The 22721-nt window shown below is 42.8% G+C and overlaps 1 protein-coding gene and 1 long non-coding RNA gene across 6 annotated transcripts in view; one reads left to right on the top strand and one right to left on the bottom strand.

The window, feature by feature from the left end:
• Positions 1–22721, bottom strand: part of RGL1 (ral guanine nucleotide dissociation stimulator like 1) — a 249415-nt gene that overhangs the window by 23806 nt on the left and 202888 nt on the right. For all 4 annotated transcript variants that reach the window (XM_038542276.1, XM_038542279.1, XM_038542277.1 and 1 more), the window contains 8 exons: positions 22276–22460; positions 18207–18331; positions 16614–16829; positions 13021–13124; positions 9782–9866; positions 4780–4869; positions 2862–2948; positions 1292–1324 (listed from right to left, as the gene is read on the bottom strand). In XM_038542276.1, the coding sequence (XP_038398204.1) occupies positions 1292–1324; positions 2862–2948; positions 4780–4869; positions 9782–9866; positions 13021–13124; positions 16614–16829; positions 18207–18331; positions 22276–22460 (925 nt within the window). The remainder of the gene's footprint in view (positions 1–1291; positions 1325–2861; positions 2949–4779; positions 4870–9781; positions 9867–13020; positions 13125–16613; positions 16830–18206; positions 18332–22275; positions 22461–22721) is intronic.
• Positions 149–3535, top strand: LOC111096642. 2 transcript variants are annotated; one of them, XR_005362000.1, is made up of 3 exons: positions 149–565; positions 916–1154; positions 3336–3535. It is a non-coding gene; the product is annotated as an uncharacterized LOC111096642 (long non-coding RNA). The 2 variants fall into 2 exon arrangements; XR_005362001.1 differs by lacking the exon at positions 3336–3535 and adding an exon at positions 1251–1356.

Raw genomic sequence — 22721 nt, 5'->3', positions numbered from 1 at the left:
AATTTTCCCAAAGTCTTAAAAGGAAAGAGAGTACCAGCCAGGGTTATTCTGAAGTTAAAGGACAAAGATGGGTAAAACTCTGGAGGCCAATGAGTGAATTTGTTTCATCATCACAGGACATGACAGAAGAAACTCAACAATGGGCAGGTTCTATGGGCATCACCTTCCCATCCAATGACTTCAGCTCTTGGTCTCAATATCCTCAAGAAATATCTATCATCATGCTAGAGAAGAAAGTATTTGTCTATGTTAGCATATCTTGCTACTAACGAGCTCAGTTTGATTGGTTCCCAAAGTTTTGGTTTTAACTCAATTGTCATTTCCTCCTGGAAGTTTCCCTGACCCCACAAATTGGGGTTAGATTCCCCTCCTACATCTTCCTGTGATACTCACTACTTCTGCTCAGCAGGCCTTATCAGCTGTACTTGCCTACCTTCCTCCTGGACTGTGACGTTTCTGAGGGCAGGGAACACCAGGCTTTCTCTACAGCGATTCTCAAACCTATCAGAGTGCTTAGCCCATGTGAGGCATGCCATCAATATTTGAGGAATGAAAGAGTGAATGAGTGAGTAAGGTTCCTTACTCTTGAGTGCTATGGGGTGCAGGCATTCCTTTGCTCATTAAGTTTCCTTTGTATCATTTAAGTACCTATTGAAACACACCATTTTTACACTAAAACTATAGCAAAATTTCAAAGCTCTGTTTTCTCTTTTTGTGCTGTGCAAAACCATCCACTGTCCTCACCACAGAAAAATTCAGAACACCAAAAGAGAACACCTTCCCATGCTGACAGGAAAGGAATTATCCACATATAACAGTGAACACCCTTTCCTCTCCATCTTTATTAACTCTTCATCATCTTTACTAACTCTTCCATATGTCATTTACTCTTTCAAAACCCCTATTCCTCCATAGGATGAACCTGGTGTTGCCGAGGCTGACTACAAGGAAAGAAGAGGAGGGGTGAGGAAAGAAATGTGGGCTTTGCAGCAGCAGGACAAATCTCATCCCTGCTCCACTACCAGGCAACCCTCAGTCCCGTTATCCTGTCTCTCTCGGGGCAAGTTTCCATACCTGGGAATCGAGGTAGATAAAAACTATTTCATGGCACTCTGGAGGAGAAGTACACAGGATTGCACAAGGCACAATTGCATGTAAGTGCTTGATAAATGTCAATTCTTTTTTTTCTTTTTTTGCCTCTATAAAAAAAGCCTAAGTCCTTGCTTCATTTTTTTTTTTTTCATGCTCAGGTGAAATAAAATGGAACACTACAGCCAAGGCCTCTACTTACCCTTCTCCTTTTCTCAAAGTTTATCAGCCCACCCTGAAATGAAAAATTAATAAATAGTGTCAAACCAAGCTACTTTGAAATACAGCCCCTTTACTACATCTCATAAAAATATGTCAGAGGGATGATAAAGTCACAATTATTAATGACACTGCAATTACAGCTGCTATGTAGAAGAGTAGCACCATTTGCTTCATGAAAAATACTATTTTAATTATAACAGGACAGGATAGGCGGACAGCCTTCTTATAAGATGTCCAAAACCAACTAAAATAGTCATGATAAGGAAGTTACGATTCAGAATCCAAGTACATTTCATAGCCAGTTAGGGCAAACGCTCGAGTAAATGTTCCACTTTATTTCTTAACCAAAAAGCAACAAAAACAGATGGTCATTGACTCATCCTGGAAACCAAATTGTCAATGGTTTATCAAAAGGGAAGTGGCTTCTACATAGCCTTGTGAAAAGTTAAGTTTCAATTCTTCATCCCCCAGCTCCTGTTCTCAGTAGGCTGAATTTAACTTCTAAATCATTGGTCACTCCCCGCAAAATTCCCCAGTGCTAATGAATGTTTCCTGAGATAAGCTGAGACAGGGGATGTGAAAAGACAGAGCTCGGGAAATGCAAAACATGAGCACACCCACAACATTATAATGAGCTTGGAGGTAGGTTTGGAGGTAGGTTCATGCAGAAGGGCTACTAGGCCTGCTAACTCTCATAGAGGAAAAGTAGACTCATGGCACGTTGACAGCCAGGGAGGTGACGGAAACTTAGATATACAGCAATCCTTACATCTCATTTCAAATGTCAAATTTCCTCTCCACTTAATAGATTTTTTAAGATTTTATTTATTTATTCATGACAGAGAGAGATAGACAGACACACAGGCAGAGGGAGAAGCTGACTCCATACAGGGCGCCCGACGTGGGACTCGATCTGGGGTATCCAGGATCATGCCCTGGGCCTAAGGCGGCGCTAAACCGCTGAGCCACCCAGGCTGCCCCTCTCCACTTAATATTTGATTACAGCTACTAACTCATAGCTTAAATTTCACTTCTCTTCCCACAGAGAGGGAAAGAACACACACAGGAGAGAAAGCACAAGAGTGCCTCAGGGCAGGTGACTATATGAACAAAGGAAAGAGTAATTAAATATCCAGATCTGACCACCTCTCTACCCTACCAAGGAGACGGTTAGGGCGAATCACCTCCTCAGCCCTACCTGCCGAAGTGCTCCTCTAGGACTTTCTCAAACCCACTCCTTCACTCCTGCCCTCCCCACCCCCTGCCCTCCCAACCCCCATCACTCCTGCCCTCCCCACCCCCACACATGGAACTCGCTGTACCCTCCCTTCATCTCTCGCTGCACTTCTGTTTGAATTCCTAGTATTTCCACAGTCCCTGCAGCTTTGATATATAGCTTCCACTGGCTTGTGAGCCACTATTGGTGTTACTCTTCCTTGTATTTGGCACAGCACCTGACACAGTGCTGTGTAAATAATGGGCCCTCAACAGACACTGATAAAATCAATTTCTCCCTTGGGCATCCAAGTCGCCACCTGCATACAACTCACCTCAATGTAGTCCTGAAGAGCCGTGTCAAGCATGGTGAGGTCAGTCAGGAAGGTGCCCAGGTAGGGCACAGTTCCCTGCATCACACCCTGAGGAGCAAGCACAGCAAAACAGACATTAAGAAAAAGTTGAAGGGTTTCGATAGCCTCCACGCTGGAGCAAATGTACCTACTGCTGGCTAAACTGGGCAAGATCCCATTCACAGATGAAAGCAGCAACCTCTGAACGGCCAGGTAAGCCTTGACAACATCTGGAGAAAATGAAGGACCGTTCAAGACCATTAGTGTCATCCTCCACAACTGAAATTTTTAAAATTGTTAAAAAGGATGGGAATTCCGTTATCACCTAATCTCTAACTTCGAAAGTTAGGAAAACAGGCCTCAAAGCCAGGAGAGCATACAAGTTATGTTCAAGAGTGTTCAGAGAGGATTCATATTTTGCTTACACAGTTTCAAGCGATGCCTGTTCTCTTTCAGAGTGTGCGGATACTCCTGGTGGTTTGGAGCGGCCTCACCAGTGGTAAAGGTGGGTGACTGTACACTGAGGAAGAGTGTGACCCACAAGAGCATGGGATGTCACTTATTAAAATGGCCTCTTGGGTGGCTCAGTTGGTTAAGCAACTGTCATTGATCTCAGATCATGATCTCAGTGGTCCTGTAACTCCACAATAAAAAGTTTGGTTTTTAAAAATTGTCCCTTGGAAATGAAGGCTGAATCACTTCAGCTGCAGGTATATACATGGTATTAATTTCATAAAACTTTCTTTGAGATCATCTCAATTCTCCATAAGGCCACTGAGGTACTAGCCTTTCTAAAGAGAAAATAAAAAGTGGCTTGCCATGGATACCTTCTCCTCACTTCCATTCAGGCACTTGGGAAATTCTGGAAGTAAACAGAATCCCAGCCAGGGCAGGCCCAGGTTGTTCAATGTGAGGTTGGCTGTCTCCTTGCCCAGAGCTGACTGGAGAGGTTCACCCCGAGGACTCACTCTCAGGGGCAGTTTGTCCTCCTCTGTTATGTGCACAAGGTCTCATCCTGAACTAAAATAATCTTTTTTTTTTAGCAGCTATTTTTAACTTGTCTTTGAACAACCAAAGAAAGTCTGAAATGCTGTAAAATGTTTTATCAGCTTTATGGCACAGAAGAGTCCTATCATTCAAAAACAACATTTGTGATTTATGTCCAGCCTTCCAAAGAAGGAGAAAATCCTCCCAAAACAAGGATAAGGAGATATAGAGGTTGCCAGGGTCTAATCCCCTCTCTGGTTTTCCCCCTTCCATGCTAAAAGGAGAATTTTTGAAATAAACCTTTAAGATAATGCTAAAGATAGTAACTATCTTTCAGTCTTAAGGAGGGAGGTATGTCCTTTGAGTATGGAAAAATGAGGTTTGGTTAGTCCTTGGGATTAGTATGGGGAGCTGGAAAATGGACAGAGGTTTTCAAACAAATGAAAAGATCTACCAGTACATAGACCAAGTCCTCCTGGGAGCAGACACCCTTTCCTCAGCACCCATGTCCTAGGCCACCATGCACCCAAAGTTGACTTCAGTAGGCATTCCCAGGAGGTCTCAAGGCCCCGGGGCAGCAGCTCCTAAGGGCAGGAGTTCATGGAGGAGGACAGTAAGAGAGAAGGAAGTCTCCCTACTGCAGATTTTGCTCCCTACCTCTAGAAGAAAGAATATTCCAGAGAACGCTATGATTTGTGACTGTTAGTGTTGATTTCCCACTGGATCAAATGGGAGTGATGATATGTCTCCTATAGACCTGCCAGGGCTGCTGAGAATAAATGAAGGATGGAGAATGTTCTTGGAAGCAGGGGTGCCCTGCAGATGGAATGTGTCAGTGCCATGCAGAAGCCCCGCCACCCACACAGGGCTGCTTTCTGTTGGGTTCTCAGAAAAGACTGAGGGCCCAACATACCATGTCCTTCTGGAGCTGAAGCCTCCTCTGAGTCCGCTTCTGGTTTTCTTTCACACTGCTGTCCAGGTTTGCAAATTTTGAGGTTCCTTCCTAAGAAACAGAAACACACACACAGATGGAGAGCGGCACCACAAACAAGCAAAGGGGCATGGAGGGTCAGGTCCGGAACCTCTGCACAACTGCCTGGATGCCATGCAAAACCAAGAGGCCTCCAGCAGGCTCTGGGCTCAATTATGTAAACATTTGGCTGGCTCGTCGCAAGAGGTCTATTTGCAATAAGGTCTGGTGGCCTCGGATGATCCTGTCCCCTCTACCCCTTTCTAAGGGGAACCCCTGATTAAGTGATAAAAATCAATGGTCAATACGAGGCCAGCAGTTCCCAGAACCGGAGGCAATTTTTATATATCCCAAATTTCACCCAGAATAATCACATGCCCTGGAAATGAAGACCTCTTCCTCAGTACATTTTGTGATTTCTTGATCTTGGCCTGAAATACATGTGCCAGCATTCTGGGAGAGAAAAAGGGACTCTTTCTGGGGACTCTTTCTGTGGTATTTCTCAGCTAAATGAAACTTTTATACCGGAAGTTTTCTGAGGAAGTCCAATATTGTGCAGCAGCACTAATCTATGAAAGCCAGACCGTCACCTCTTTTTTCTCCTCGTTTTCCTCCCTGGTCCTCCTAGGTTGCTTTTCTCAGGTTTGGAACTCCTACAAGGTAATCCTTCCTCCTGGCACCTGAGGACGGGCAGCTACCCTTCCTCTGCTCCTGCCAAACTCTTCAACGATGATGACTAAACTCCCGCCTGCTGATGGAACACAGTGTGTTGGGTTCTGTGGTTTCGGGGTCTTGTTAAGTTCTCATTTTCCAGGAAGTATATGAATGGGAGGCAAATTTCACAATCTGGATGGGGGATACGCGTTCCAGTAGCTTCCTCCATCAGTCTCGCTGGGATTTATGATGTGACCATAGCATGTGACCTTCCCCGACCACACACAGGAGTGTGTGTCTTTTGCAGACTTGGCCTTCCCGATGGCAACGAGGCATCAATATCTTCCAGCATTCATCAGCCTTAACCTGGGTCCAGAACCCACCGTGACTCATGATCTATTTTAACTCTACTACAAAGGGTGATAAGGAGCAATATTGTTTAATGACTCCTGCCTATAGTTTCTCCTGGGGATGAAGGAAAGTGCCATTTACCATGTGAGGTGGTGGTGAGTTCTCCCAAATTCTTAAGAATTCGCTAGAAGTGAGAAAATACTTCTGTCTGGAATGAAAGCAAATGGCCATGCCTTTCCTATGTGGATCCCTCTGGTTCCCTTCCAGTTCTTGATCATTGGCAGAGGTATCAGGTGTGGAAGTTATTGAAGGTATCTCTAAAGTTCTTAGGAAGGATTTCTGAAGTTTAAAAGGCTCCAGAGAGCCACAGACCAGCAGAGATGGAAAGCCACAGACCTCCATATCACTCAGGACAGCCTCCTCACTGGGAGGCCGGTAAAGACCTGAGGTGAGCGTGAGCAAGCCTGCGGATTTCATGACTTCATGATTTCAAGAGACTGAGACTCCAATCCTGACTGGGCAACTGAAGAGACAGGCTGGTGCCAGTTCTCCCAGATGAGATGTCAAACGAAAATCCATCAGTGTCAATTTTCTCCTTCCTTGGCCCTAAGTCTTCTGCTCTGCAGCTCTCATACCACCAATTCCTTGAAACCCCTTGGAACTTTTCACAGGTATGCTGATGGCATTGGTCTGGTTCCTTTCTTCGGACTCCTTTGCTGGCCATGCTCATACTCATGGTGTCTTTTCTTCTGCCAAAGTCACCTTCATGTTTTTCACCACATTCACATCTTTGGAAATGCCATCCTTCATGACTGCCTCTGTTTAGATGAATTTCAAATCATTCCCTCTCCTTCCACCAACCTCCTGCTCCTCTCTCTCTCTTTCTCTTCCCTTTCTCTCCCTAGTGAAAATTTCTCCCCTGAGTCCCACCTTCTATCTCTATCCTTGGCAGAGTTCTTATCTATCCTGTTTCTGGGCCTCTTCTACTAGGATGTATAGAGGCGCTGAATTCTTCTCAATCAATGTTAGGTACATTATCACCCAGAAGTTGTTAATGGTAACTCTCTGAATGGACCTTCAGAGTCTCCTGCTCCCACCCTGGCCTGAGTGCATGTTGGAGCTTCACTACATATACATTTCCATTACAGCCAAATTGTTGGGCTGTTCTCAGAGTTGTTTTTATCAATTCCACCAGGGAGAGTTCTCACTAAAAGTCCCAAGAACAGGGATGATTGGTGGCGTTCTGCTTTCCTGCTGTTTTAAAATTTATGGATTCTACAGTTCACCAGCTCTGAGTTACTTAAGTTCGAGAAATCATAATCAAACCTGTTTGAGATACAAACAGGTTTAAGATAATCTTTGAGAAAAATAAAAACATTTTCCCCCAACATTAAAATGAAAATCTTAGGTTTTTGCTAATTGTTATGTTGCCTCAGCCATAATATCATAAAGGTGGATCATTACATCTACCCAGAGGTGGAAGAAAAGATCAGTGTTTAAGACTAAGATCACGCAATGGTAAATCAGGTTAAGTCCAAGAATGGTATATTAGAAACAGAGGCCAGCAATTTTTCCCAGGGGTTTTTTCGAGAACCTAATAAGTACCTTGATTTCATTTTTTTCTTTTTTACAACCATGCTGAGAATTAAGGCTCAGAATTATATGAAGAATGATATATACTTCACATGAAGAATGATCAACAAAGGTGACTGGAAAGGGACCTACATATACATATGGCCTGCCCAAAACATTACAACATCGTTAATGATAATGCACAGACCACAGGAATTCATAGCCAAGTTTTTCATTTCTTTGGGATTTGAGCCATGTATAAGAAATTTAACTTCGAGCACGAGGGCCAACTTCTACATTTAAGAAAGGTTTATGGGACCTTTAATGTCTAGATATGGCTTTGCTTCTAAGGTTTCGGCCAGAACACTGCCACCAGGCAATGAGCTGCACAGCATTCAATTTATCTACGTTGGAAGGATGACTCAGAGCTATTGGGATTTGAATGTGTGGCTCCGGTTTGTCTAGCTTTGTGTTCCTTACAGGGAGACCACTAAGCCATCTCCTTCCAGCCAGACGAGTTTCCATTTAAAGTCTACAAATCCAGGGGGATGTGAAGCAGGGAGTAACATGATCTCAGCAAGCACTGGTTAGCATGCCATTAATCAGGTAGGCCAAATCCAGAGTCAGATGTCAGCATAAACTGCCTTGCTCATATCACCTAGTCCTAGGAGGGCAAAGAGTGGGCAGGGTCTCAATGTCACATGACTATTAAGGCCCACCAATTCATGCAGTCAAACATATTTTCTGAAGACTTGCTGCATCCCAGGCACTGTGTCAGGCATTAGGGATTGAACAGTGAGAAAACAAATCCAGTTCCTTCCTGTAAGAGGCTTACAGGCCAGCAAGGAGGCAGGCTGAGTACCCAGCAGAGCCCACGATGAGACATGCAGGAAGAGCAGGACTTAGGAGGACACCCAGTCAAGAAGACCATAACAGAGGCCCTTACGGGAATGACAAATCTAGCAGGTACCAGGTGGGTACCTTTTCTTAGTGACCCCACCTTCACTGGACTTTCATCCCCACTCTGTGCCTGTCCTAAGCTTGCATATGTAGTGCATACTTAACTTACATTTGTTGTGCATACTTTGGCTTCATGTGCACAAGGCATGCCAAATACTAAAAATACATTTATTTGCATAGCGCTTTCAAATATTTTATCTTAGTCAATCTTCAAAACAATTCTATGAGGTCAGTGGGCTAAATACTATTATTATCTCCAACTTGCAGCAAAAGAGACTAAGGACAAGGATCATATCCTCTCATTGCCCAGTTCAGGGCTATGGTAGTGCATATCCTACGATTTTAGAATTGTCTTCTTCTCTACCATCACCCCCCTGACACAAGATGTAATCTCTTTAAGATCGGAGACTGCCTTCAGCGTGGGTGTACCTCTGACATCTAGCACATTGTGAACACTCAATCAACAGTTGCTCAATTACGGATTTACCTTGTCCGTGAAGTTTTCTCAGATCTACACTGTCCCCTACTCCCAAGTGGCCAAAAGAAATAGTTTTATGCCTACATGATACAAGCACAGGTTTTAGAGTCTTGCCAGGTAGGGTTCACATTCTAGCTCCACGACCTACCAGGTGTGTGATTTAAGACATAGTACTTACCTCTCCAAGTCCTGGCTATCTGCAAAATAAGGATGATAAAATCTACTTTATAGGAAGGCTGCGAAGATAGTACCTGGCCTATGTTTCCCTCTGATGACCATTCACTACCTGTTATTTGTACCTTTATCGACTACTTATTCTCATTTCGTCCTACATCCACCAGCCAGAGGGTGAATTCTTGAAGACAGGTTCTGCGTTTATCATCTTCATGTTCCTAGAGGCCGCTCCAATGCTTTACAGATACCGGACATTCAAAAAATGTCTCGAGAAGTAAAATCAACCAAGCTACACTTTTACCTGCCTTTAGTTCAGAAGTCAGCACTCACTTGGCATTCAATAAATATTGCTGATGGACCATGCAACTTGGTCCAAGTAAAGGATGTGCAATTGCAGGCTTGGCCTCTGTCATTCTAGAAGAAGTTTTGCTGAGAAGGAATATTCCAGGGCCTCTCGCCCACCAAGCCACCAGCACTTGGTGTCTGCAGCGTGGCTCGTTAAAGAGATATGCTCAATGAGCACAAGTTTCACAATCTGGTTGTGTAACCGTGAAACCGAGGAGCTGGACATTCAGTTTTCTCAGCCCCGAGCTTCTCAGATTTGGTCCAAAAAAAACAAAAATTCTGTCTTCTAAGTCACTGCAGGCTTTCTCCTGGGACAGGCAGGAAAGTAGGGAGCCATTAAGCCACTCTTGCCTTAACTGGGTTCCAGAGCCATCAGCAATGCAACCCAGCATCCCCCCACAACTGCCTCACCTTCATGAGAAGTTCCCGGCTGGTCAAATGGTTATTATGGTCTGAGAAGATATCTGAAAGTTCTTCAAACATCAGCATCCGGTCCCTGTGAGAGGGAAGAAAAAAATATGAACAAATAAAGGAGTCTGTGGAAGCCCTACACCTTCAGCCCTGCTGCCCTCAGTTACTGTGTCTACAGAGAGATTGTACTGAGCTCAAGATCAGTGGGTGACAGGACCACAGAGGAGGACAATGACTTTATTCATCCAGGCTAGGTGGTTTTTTGTTTTGTTTTGTTTTTTTAAAGGTACACATGGTCACCTATGTGAAGAGAGGGATTTTTCTATCTGTGCATGTTATAATTGTAAGAAAGAATTATTAAATTGGGACATCAAGTTGCTCCATTGGGATGTGTTCTTAAAAAAAAAAATCTATCTTAGCAATACACAGAGCCCTGTGGGGCCTGAGAAATCATGTTAGCCAGTCCCCTCATTTAGAGATGAAGATGGCAGGGTCAGGAATTTGCTGATGTTTCCATTACTAAGTGTTGAGAATGGCAGGTGCAGAAGCCAAATTTCCTAAGTCACAGGCCTGGGCTCTCAAATTGAAATCAGAGTAGATGGAAGCAGAATGGGCTCTGGTTTGGGAAGTGGGTTCAAATCCCCACTGCCATTCCCTCCCCAAATGCTTTCAGGCCAACTGCCTAATGTTCCTGAGCTTCCATTTTCTTACCTATACAACAGAAATACTAGGAGTCCTCTTGAGGGACCGCAGTAAAGTCAGCAGGATCATATCCCTAAGCACCTACTCGGCCCTGTCCCTTCTGGAGGCCTGCCCCTCTCCATGGGCCTCAGGCTTTTCTCTCAGCCCTCTATGGTTACTGAGTGGAGGACACTGAAGGCAGAGAGTTAATGGAGCCATATCATTCTACATGCAGCATGTCATGATCACAAGAAAGTCATTATTAAGTTATCTGTTTTACAATGAGGGTGATATTATTCTTGTAATAAAGAAAACCAGTAAAGATATTTGTATTTTGGAAAAAATAGTTAGGAACTTAATTACATGTGGGCCTAAATAAAGGGAAATAAACAGATGTATTCTCTGTCCTCTGAAGGTAGTTAGCATAAAGGATTACAGGGAAGGTGATAACCACATAAGGTATCTTAACCCTGTCCCTTGAATTTAGCAATGAAAAATATAGAAAGCTGATATGAAAGTGTCTTCTCTAGGAACTATGACACTTCTATAGCATCCCTGCTAAAACATGAACTGACCAACTAAGAAACAAACCAGACACTCACATTGTACAGAATGTGGCTTTGAGGTTTGTTTTGAGGTGAATAGTTTAAAAAGCCAGCTGGAAGGATGGACCTCATATGGTAACCAAAAGATTAAGATACAACCCCACTAATTTTTTTCCTTGTGTTTCAGCCTCACATTTGCTGTGAGGAAGAAATCTTTGGCTGGCTAAGTGACTTTCCACAGTATGCTATTTATCAACCACAAAGAAAGATAGGATTACCTGTCATTGCAATCAGAGAAGGCTGCAATCAAGCACAGGAGGTTTTTTTTTTTTTTTTTTTTTTTTTTTTTTTTTTTTTTAAGCACCTGACCATCCCTTTGTTTTTGTTTTTGATACCAGGGCTGGGGAGTACCGATGAAGGGAAGGAGAGGGGTCTGAGTTATTGAGGATGAGGAGTCTGTATGCATCTGATTTTCCCACTGTATTTCACCAAGGTCTACCATCTAATGATTTCATATGACCCATATCTTTCATAAGATTTATATGCAAAGGAGAAACCAATCAACTCGTCTTTCTTTCACATCAGAGTCAGCTTGATTTTTCAAACTAATGAAGAGGAGAAAGAACTTAAGAATAAGTGGTAATAAAAAAAATTGCACTAGACTTTGAAAAACCTATCTGCCAGATTTTCTCCTAATAGATAACAGTGTTGTAAATAGAGCATGAGCTTTGGAGTCTCCAAGTGGCTAAGGCTCCTACAGCATCGTAACACCAGACATTACGATCAGCCACTTCCAGTTGTTTTCTACTGACTCATCAAAGCCTTATGTAATAAATAATTTGACTTCCCCCAAGTAGACATTCTGCTGATTGAGAATATGAGCCCATTGGTATGCAAGAGTACTCTGGCACTCATTTTTCAGCATAAATTTATGAAATTCTGGTGTACCAATCGGGGTCTCTTGGAGGTTTGGACCCTGTTAGTCCCTTAGGGTTTTAATCAGCTCTGAGTGGACTGATGAAACTGAATGCCTAGACCTTCCACTCCTAAGGCCCGAAGCCACCAATTCCACAAGGGCAGGCCTGCCTGGGGAGCCAGCTGGCTCCTCTCCTGGCTGAAAGTGATTACACTGCATATACTATAGACTGTAAAGTTTACACATTCTTCCCTGATACAGCTTGACTTCTTGATTAGTTCAAACCCAGGTAGACCTGTTGAATGTAACTGGCCTAGTTTGCAGCCATGACACATTCCCCAGCTTCTAAATCTGTACTGATAGGGAATCAGAGTTGCCTCCTCATTCACCTTTCCCTCCTCTGCTAAAAGTTCTCTGGTCTACAAGGGAAGCTCTGGAAATTGGGGAACGAAGATAGTAAAATCATGAGGACATGAAATTGTTAATTGTTCCAAAGGTTCCACCAAGATATAGGACAAACTATATAAAATGAAAATAATATTAAAAAATAAAAAATGAAAAACAAAATGTGGCCAGTTAATAACTTTAGTCAGGTATGTGGAAGGGACTTGAGGGTTTTTTAATATCACTAAGAATAGCTTTTAGCATGCTGAAACAGAAGCAAACTAAATAGATTCTCACTGAACAGCAAGTACTAACATCACATCTACGCACGTGATCCCTCACATCTTGGAACAGCTTAGGGCTTTGAAAGGCGGCTGACAAATAATTGAAGTAACAGCAAATTGCAATAACTTTATCATGCCACAAACTTAACCCTCAGAATCTAGATCATAAGCACATCTTTAAAATCATCCTCAAAGCCTATAACCTTGACTTTGGCACACTTTGCCCATGAGTCTGACTCCTGTGGCAGCCCCACCTAAAAACTTATTAATGATTACATGTAAAGTGCACCCTGCCTGGGACACACAGAGCCTTTCAAATATGTTTCTCTAGTTACATAATATGAGCTTTGAAGGCGAGGACCCATACCATTTATACACCGACTGGTCGCCCCAGCCAAAGAAAGCAGAGCAGGACACTTGGGAACTTACTTCGGGACGGCAGCCCACGTCTTTTTTAACCTATAGATGGAATTGGACTGTAGTGCAGAAATGATGGCCCTCAAGGAGGAAAAATTCTTCAGGATTCTACATTCCTGTATGGAAAGTGATTAAAACATAAAAGGCCTTTAAATATCAATAATACAGTGAGTTGGTGGTTTCCTGTTTTAGAGGTATCACAGCTGCTATGAATTCTTACCACTAAATAGGCAGCTGTATAAATACTGAACATCAAAAAGTGGCTCCTTACTCCCACCCCAGTCACCGAAACACTTTATAGGTTTTGGCACCGTATGCTTGTTTTTCTCCCTTTAATATATTTTTTGCGTTGTTGTTACAGTTTTATGGTTTCCAGCTTTCCTAGTAAAAACACGAATGGAGGTGAGTCTGCAGTGCTGTGCTACGGAAATAAGCTTTCTTCACACAGATGCCCTAAAAACACACATGACAGTTCACTATATCCTTTAGACCCACAAAAGGAGCCAGGCAGCAGCCATTGTGAGGTCAATGGTATCGAACATCTCATGGCCATCCCTTGCCCAGAGAGGTGTATATAACTTGGCAATAAAAATTCACCGCAAGATGAACTTTGGCTTTTATGTTCTTAGCCAAGAGGGAATATTTTTATACACATTCATTTGGTTTCAAATTGGCCTGTGCCACAATCATAAACATTCAGAAACACCTTGGTACTTTGGTGTTTCCAAAATAACTTGGGCTTTTAAAATAAAATTCGCGTTGGCAGCACTTGAAAACAAAATAGAAAGAACAGGAAACATTCTGGATGTCATTTTCTGGGTAAGGAGAAAGGCTCTCTGATCCTGAAATTGAAGCTACCGCACGGAGTCTGCAGCCTCAGCAGCCAGTGACCCTGGAGTCAATGTCCTGCTGAATGAATGGCAGGGACAGCAAAACAGTAAGGGAGAGAGCCCCATTCTTGGCAACATGGGGAGAGTGGGCTATGCCTCATGTCAAAGGAGATGTTTCAATATACAGGCATTTGAGAGTGTAATATATCCACTGTTTCCCATTGAGTACACTATGTGAGCATGGGCTTAGCTTTGTGCAGAACATCTAAAGCAAGAGACCCCGGGGTGGTTGGGCATAAATGCACATTGCTTAGAAGGTCATTTCATGAAGTCATGTCAATCCTGAATAGGAAGGAAAAACAGCATTCTCTAACTTAGCTTGCCAAAAATCTGGCTACTTAAAACTATGCCAAACAAACAAACAAACCTCCAAACATTTTCTTCTTAGAGTCAATGCCAAAGTATTTTACAAAAGTCATGCCCACTCTCTTTAAATGCCTCAATGCCCTCCCCTTATTTGAAAAGAAAGAGCGAGTGAGCGAGGGAGCACTCTGAAACATGGTCAGTCTGGAAACCCAAGCCCACGAGAGCATGGTTCAACAAAGGTTCAGAATTCAAAACTCATGTTCCAAATATCAAGAAACTTGCAATAAATAAAAGATACTTCATGCAAATTGTAATAGACATATGGAACACATTACTCAGAAAGAGGCTTCAGTTAAGGGTTTAAAAGAGCACAAGAGACATTTGGCCGCATTTCTAGAAAGGGAGGTATCTTCCAGGAGATGCACAAGTAAAATAAAAATATAGCAAGGACAGTCCAAGAAAATACGATCACATTAGGTCACAGATATTTTCTGTGTGTAAATTATTATCATTTTTCAAATATCCTCTTGGTAGAAATTAACTGTGATTAATGCAGGAAAAGTAAAATAAATCTTGGCAGGAAACCACCTATGAGTTTCATTATTAAATTACTCCACACAATTTCAAGGGACACAAAATGCTCAATATTAGGAAATTACATCGCCAAGAGCAAGGACCCCTGGCTTTTAAACACGTGCTATGGACCTTGGAATATTCCCCAAATTGTTCAACTTGTATTTTTTATTATCACATAAATGCACAATTTATATTTAATTTAGACCGAAAGTCATTGTTTGGGTCACACTATCAAACATACAGATGTTGTATTCTTGCTATAGATCTCCCAAGCAGTTGAATGGATTAAAGGATATATAGCATCTGTGGCAAAAAAAAAAAAAAAAAAAAAAAATTTCCTATCATTTTAAGAAGACAGAAATTCCATGCTCTGTTCTACCACTCTATCTATAGAACTTTTTTTGTAGCTCTTTAGAAATAAGCTCAACTTAGAAGAGGAGAAATTTAAGTCATAAGATATTTTTTTCCTACTTTTTTTATATACTAAAACATCTGTGGTAATGGACCACCTAAAAACCCCAAATAAGGCAAATTCCCTGATACAATTATGTTGTTTTTTAATCAAAGACAACAAAAGAGAATGTTACAAAGAGAGAGAGAATGAATTTATGCATTATGCCCTAAACATGAGGGCTTAATGAAAAAAATATATATATATTAGCATAGAAAGCAAAATGGGTTTTGGTTGAGGGTTGACCCATATAACCTAGAACATGGAATAATAAGATATTTATATAATACTTATTTTTAAAAGTTGTTGTTAATTACATAGCTTTTGGTGATGTAATTTCTTCTGCCTACCAAAAAACAAAACAAAACAAAAAAATCTTACCCAATCTTCAAATACCAAAAATTCTATCTAGATTCAAAGCTAAATCCAAATGTCTTCCTATCCATGAAGGCTTCCTTGATCCCCCCCAGCCAGAAGTGATTTCTCCTTCGCTACAACTCTAGCTTATGTCATAGAGCCCCACTCTTCTTCTGTCTTGGTTATGATCATTCCAGTATTTCTTAGCTTCCTTGTTTGACTACAGGCTCCTGTAAGACCACATTAATTGAGCTTATCCTAATGATGTCCCCAAAGTACATAAAACTGTAGCTCACGTGCATTCAAGAGCTCATGAAATATCTGGTGGCCAAGAGACTGAATACTGTCCACCTTTTCTGGATCATGAAGATATTGACAAGCCAAGGTCATAGACTATATAAGCAGCTGACCCAAGAGACTAGACTGACACTCACCAGAATGTGATTCAGCCTTGGAATAAACTCTTTCCCTCCAACTTCAGATAGAAAGTCCTTTGGAAAGCCCCAGATCAATGTAAAATCTGTGCATCTCAGTCCTTTAGCAAAGAGATTCAGGATTCTGAGACAGCACCAGCTCTTTAAATCTGTAGAAGATACAACGCTTCTGGGTGCTGGAAGTGTGCATAGGTAGGTAATCATTGTGTGGAAGAGTCTATCTGACACTTAGACAATATATCAAGTTCAATTTACTGAACGTAGGCAGAATTGACACTCAGTTTGTGAATATAAGGGGAAAAGCAGACGCTGTGCTGGAGACACAGCAGTGTGCAGGCCCGTAAGCAGAAAGAAGAAGCATGCAAGGGACCAATTTTCTTTAAAGAGGAAAAAGAAGCCCCTAAGTTAAGAGAGGCATTTTTTTTTTCTTACTTTGGAGGAACAACAATAAGAGCAACAAAAAACCCAATGGTCGTTCACATATGATTTGATTGCCTTGCCACTGACTGCATAGACCCATTTAAACAGAGAGATGGAGTAGTCTCTACTATCTAGTATAAAAACAACGAATATTTTTAAAAAGACAATTACGTGGGCAATGTTGATCCACTTCTCGATGACTTTGGCTCTCTGCTGAGTTTTGAGTTCTTTGCCCCCCAGTATGGTGCTGACAACACACTTGGTGAGCGTGTTAAACTGAGAGATGGTAGCACGGATTGTAGGAGCCAAATGTTTGTTCTCCTTCTTATCTCTTCGAGACCAAATGCAGCCCAGGCAGTGGTGAGGCACTACTTTCTTGAATAGTTGCTAGAACAAAAGAGAAACTGACTTTAAGGACCACGCAGACATTTCATTCAGCAAAGCATGTCATCTGGCTCATCTGTGAATTGATATTTTGTAAATGCACAAACAACCCTTTTCTACTTGACTTGCCTCAACCGTGTCTATTTCAATGGACAGGAGTAAATAATTAATATATTAACTGGTCAGAAAAGCCCACATGTTCCTTCTAAATCTGCTGGACTGAACAAATGGAACACAATGGCCAAAAGACCATTTTAAATGACTGACAACATTTTGACTTATATCTCAAAAAACAGGTACAAATCTATAGTAGTGGTTCATATTCATGGTGCATTCTGGGCACTCAAGATCATGAACTGTGTACGATGCGTATGGATGCCCAATGACCACCCGACAAGTGACCCAAAGAAGTACAGTGCATGTGACATCGTCATCATGTTGCTATTTTACATGATTTTAAATGAAAAAAAATAAGCATATAAAGGGAAAACCCATTCAATGTCACAGAGTAAAAGGAAGAAAGGAATTTATAGCCTGTCTTTGCCTAAAAGTCATCCAATGAAGTTTCCTACCTTTCTTTCATGCTGTCAGTTGTGGAACAAAAACAAAGGCAAATTCGTTGGTCAAATCTGATTCTCATCTGTATGACAACTCAATACAAGACATGTAAGGGTTTGTATGGAAGAGAGAACACCAGGATTTACTTTATGTAGACTCTCTGATTTGCTTCTGATAGTTTGTGTGCTCACTAGATGGAAACTGTCACTCTCTCTTCTGTTTTCTTCAAAAGCGGTAAGTGAAGAAGAGCTAAAAGCATCAGGATGATCTATAATGGCCCTCTTTTCTTTAACTGGTGTTAACCAGCTACCATTGCACTATGACATGTGACTAATCAAATTTGTATGGCTAACAAACATATTCAAACTTTAAAAGCATGGGAGCACACATAGGAATGAACTGGCAGATAGAGTCACATGTGGATTCAGCGATCTTATTTTATCCTAACTTATACTTTGACCGCTTTACAATCCTCCAAATAAACAGTTCAGATCTTGAAATATTTATGAGTCTAGAGGCAGAGAAAAACCCACGGAACAGGGTCGATTTTGTTTCACGAGAATTAGAATTCTTACTTCCCTCCGTGTATCGAGTGCCAAGTAAAAAAGCACCTTCCCCCAGAATTGCAAGGAGAGCTTAGGCCTGAATTATTCAGATGATTGATTCAAGTCACATCTTCTCTCTGCATTTACAGGCACAGCCTCTCTCAAGGATTAGAAAAGACTTAAATCACATTACCCCACTGCCCTCCCCAGGCCACTGGTATGGTCAGTCCCCACATTTTAAGTAGAAGCACATCTCAGGCACAGAAAGAATACATACTGCGTCCATATAGGTCAGCTGCTCCGCCACGAGATCTTCTGGGAAGCACGTGAATTCTGCAGGCCCTCCACCTTCCAGTTCCTCTTCCTCTTCCAGGCTGAAGAAGATGGTGTTGGGAAACCCATCTGCTCACAGAAGGGGAAAAAAATGAGTACTTTGGTGCCAGTGTTTATGACCTTGTTAGTAGAGTCAAAGTGAACTTCTTTCACTGAGAAAGAAGATGGCGAATCCTTCTAAAAACCCATGGGAAGAAATGATTAGCACAATTAATCTGAGGGAAATGGAGCTCTGCTTCATCTCTGTTTGGAGATTCTTTATTAAGTTCAGAGGACTCATGTTACCCTTTGATAAACCAGATTCTTAGGCCAGGGACAGAGATGGATTAGGCAAAGTCAGGCTACATTCTGGGGGTTTCTCTCATCTTGGGCTCCCCTCCTACCTCTGCTTGGTGTAAAGACTAATCAAGCCACTTCCTAAGCCCCAATGATGCAATTTTTAATGACTGGCCGTTTATAACCAGAAACCTGGAAGGAATGGGAATGAAACAAGGCTTTGGGGAAGTAGAATGCACCCTCTGGGTGTCAGGAGTGCCGATGAAGTCCTCAGAATTCTAAGAAAGTCCTTGGAATTCTCAAGATGTTTGGGGCAGCTTTCGGTTTCCCACCTCAAGTTAAGTATGGGTGAAGCAGAAGAGCCTGAAGCTAAATTCACCTGAGCCTTATTATAGATAAGCTCCACCATTAGCAAATCACACAGGGCAGAGACTGAAGAAGTGAGAAAAAAAGATCACTTTAATAACCATCTGGATTTCAACCCAAAAGCTGAAGGACTCAGCACACGAAACAGGAACTCCAGACTCCATTCTGAAAGATGGTAGAATGGATGAAATTGCATTTGCACCCCAGCAAATGGAACCTGGAACCTTTCCTGATTCTTGGGGTTCCAACCTCATCCCCCAACCTCATCCCCTTCACACTCCCTGCTCTCCTGTCAAATCTGTTCTCAAAACAAACAAACAAACAAACAAACAAACAAAAACCCCAACATGTAGTTGCATTCAGTTACATCTTAGTGGAAACTTAAATCAGTGTTGTTACTAGAGAATGCTTCAGCCCAGGGTGTGATCCTGGAGACCCGGGATCGAAGTCCCACGTTGGGCTCCCTGCATGGAGTCTGTTTCTCCCTCTGCCTGTGTCTCTGCCTCTCTCTGTGTGTCTCTCATGAATAAATAAATAAAATCTTAAAAAAAAATTTTGGGATCCCTGGGTGGCGCAGCGGTTTGGTGCCTGCCTTTGGCCCAGGGCGCGATCCTGGAGACCCGGGATCGAATCCCACGTCGGGCTCCCGGTGCATGGAGCCTGCTTCTCCCTCTGCCTGTGTCTCTGCCTCTCTCTCTCTCTCTCTCTCTCTCTGTGACTATCATAAATAAATAAATAAATAAATAAATAAATAAATAAATAAATAAATAAATAAGAGAATGTTTACATTTTAAGCTTTTTCTTTTTCTTTGTAAAAACTTTTATGCATCTTGGGTCAGGTTGGGGTGGTCTTTTCTTAGTTTTCCAGGGGAAAGGGGTGCGGAGAGTGGACCCTATGTCACTCCCCCTATCACAGCACCACGTGGGTACATGCCAACTCCAGTGTGGGGCATGTGGTTTAAGGACGGTCCCCGACACAGCCCCCCATCCCCACCCACATGGCAAGTTGAAGGTGCTGATGCCAATGGGCTTGGGTTATGACTGCAGAAGGCAGGAAGGAAACACTGTCCACCTCCGGAGTCTGAAACACAAACCAGCGTGAGCTAAAACCCTATGACTTCACCACTCTGCCTTCACACAGCTCTGAGGGTACTCTCCAATTCAATGGAGGAATGAGAAATTTAAAATCCCAAACAAAAGTTCAGAATGGGCGTCCCATCCCTCTTGCTAGCTACTATACCAATGTATTCCAGTGGCTCTGGAATGCAGAAGGTGACCTACTTCAGCCACAGAGGAAGTGTGGTAAGTTTGGATCCTCTCTTTCACTCAACACACACTCACAGCGACCCATATGTGCCTTGGATGTTGCTGTGGGTGAAGATGACGTGGTCCTTTCTCTCTGGGGCCGAAGCCATGCCTTTGCTGTTTCTGCTTTTGGCTCTCTTCCAGAAGTAAGGAAGTAAAAAACTCAGAAGCGAAATTTTACTGTTGGAAAACAATGTAGGAGAACTTTTGCTTTTGCCAGCACGAAATTGGGCAAGATACGCCCAGGTGAACCAAGCTCCTAAAAACTCCTTTTCCATAACGACCATAACTCTGTTCTTAATAAACAGAGAGCTTAGAGCTTTCTTGATTAAAATTTTCCAAACTCAGAAAAAATTCATTTTCGAGCCTGGCCTAAAGCCTTTCCAAAGTCAGGCAATCTCCCTCTCCCCAGCCTCGGCCTGCCAAATGAGCTCTGCCTTCCAGTCGCTGGGTCGGAAACAATGAACGACTGGTCCCACCGGTTCCCCAATTAGGCCCGGAGCCAGGGGCAGCCCCGGTGGGGAGAGCTGGGCTCTCACACAGCATTTTCCACTCCGGCTCAAAGACAGGCGGGGAGGCCCTGAAGGGAGTGCAGGTCCCGCAGCTGGAGGAGTGGCCCTGGGATTCCAGCATTCCCGGCAGCTGAAGTCATCTGAGATATACAGTACTTGGCAGTCGGCTTCTCGTGATGCGATTGCATTTCCCCCCTGCTCTGATCCCCCAAACGTAAAACAATTCCACAGGTACTGTCTGGAATGCAGGGTTATTTTCTTTGGCACTGATGCAGCCTCTCTTATCGATGGCGAGGAACCACTTCCTTTCCCTCACTGAGGAAATCAGGCATCACTTCAGGGAAAGGCCTGTCAAAAGCTCCAAGTGGGTCAGCCACCATGGCAACCATCATCCAGAAGGCCAGCGAGGGGATGGAGCGGCAGGCTGAAAGCCTGTCCTAACCTCTCTTGGGCTTTCTTCAAAGATAATTCCACGTGGCCCACGACCTGTAGTGATAGCCCTTCCTTTGGCCTTGAAAACAGGCAGTCTGTTCCTCCAATAGGAAAAAACAGCCACAGAAACTTCCTCTGATGAGGCCGTCAGCCATGCTCAATGGCAGTGATGTCTTCTTGCTTGACAAACACCTTTTCAGGGCTTTTTGAGCTTTTCTGAAGGCAGGGGCACAACTGGATTTAATTCTTTGCCTGCTGAACAGGGGTGGTCGTGATGGGTTTCCATTAATTAGAGGAGCCAGGAGACAGATAATAAAAAGCAAAGTCGAGTTCAGCATGGGACATGTTGGCAAGAGAAAGCAAAAGATCCTCTTTATGGTATTAGGAGAAACCCTAGGAAATCACTTCGATTCTCAGAGCCAGTTTCCTCTTCTATGAAATGAGACATCAGACTAGGTGGTCCTGAAAATCTTCTTGGCTCTAAAAGTCTGAGGCTCTGTAATTAGCACTTTGATAAACTTCAGAATTTTTACCCACCACCAGTCCCCCAGCAGTCTGTCTCTCTGAGACAAACCAAAGTCATTCATCAAGTATAGAAAGAACATTCTAGTGGCTCAGTCGGTTAAGCTTCCGACTCTTGGTATTGGCTTAGGTGGTGATCTCAGGGTTTGAAATCGAGCCCCACATTGGGCTCTGCACTCAGTGAGGAGTCTGCTTGAGAGTTTCTTTCCCTCTCCTCCTCCCAACATCCTCTCTCTTTTAAAGAGAAATTAAAAAAAAATTTTTAAATGTTTTATTTATAAATAAATAAATCTTTTATTTTTTAAAAAAGATTTTATTTATTTATTCATGAGAGACACACAGAGAGGCAGAGACATAGGCAGAGGGAGAAGCAGGCTCCCTGCAGGGAGCCCAATGTGGGACTCCATCCCAGGACCCTAGGATCATGACCTGAGCCAAAGGCAGACACTGAGCTACTGAGCCACCCAGGTGCCCCAGTAAATACATTTTTAAAAAAATAAATCTTAAGGAAAAAAAAAAAACATAGGGAAAACATATCTTCAACATGGAATTTACAGAATCAGAATCTAGCTTGTTTTCGGAACTTAAGCAAGTACTCACTGTCAGTTTCCACTTCTTGCTTGTGAAACTGCTCAAGTAGATTTTGTGCTCTTCTCTCTGGATCAGAGCCTGGCATCATCCGTTTGAGATAATCCAGCAGTTTCTGTAAGCAAGGGAAGTGAGGGGGCTCTCGGAAGTCCTCTGCGCACTGGTCAAGCCAGGCCCTCAGGATGGAGGCGATGGCACTGAGGAAGAGAATGGGAGAGTTTCTGCACCAACTGGCTGTGGAGACTCAGAAAAAGCCCTGGACAGCATAGCTTCACCCAGGAATACCCCCTGAGACTTGGGGTCAACACAGAATTCATCAAAAGTTCCTGGAAATGTCAATGAGGTGAAAGCACTTGAAAACAAGCTGGTTACAATTTATGGTTTTAAGCGGTGGTTTTAGAGCAACAGGGAGACTGGTAAGTTCCAAAAAAGAAAAAGGACCATAAACTTTGGAAAAA

The sequence above is a fragment of the Canis lupus genome, chromosome 7 (genome assembly GCF_011100685.1).
Source record: "Canis lupus familiaris isolate Mischka breed German Shepherd chromosome 7, alternate assembly UU_Cfam_GSD_1.0, whole genome shotgun sequence".
Lineage (NCBI taxonomy): Eukaryota > Metazoa > Chordata > Mammalia > Carnivora > Canidae > Canis > Canis lupus.
Note: the sequence above shows the minus strand (reverse complement) of the source record. Positions and strands in the feature narration are given on the sequence as shown.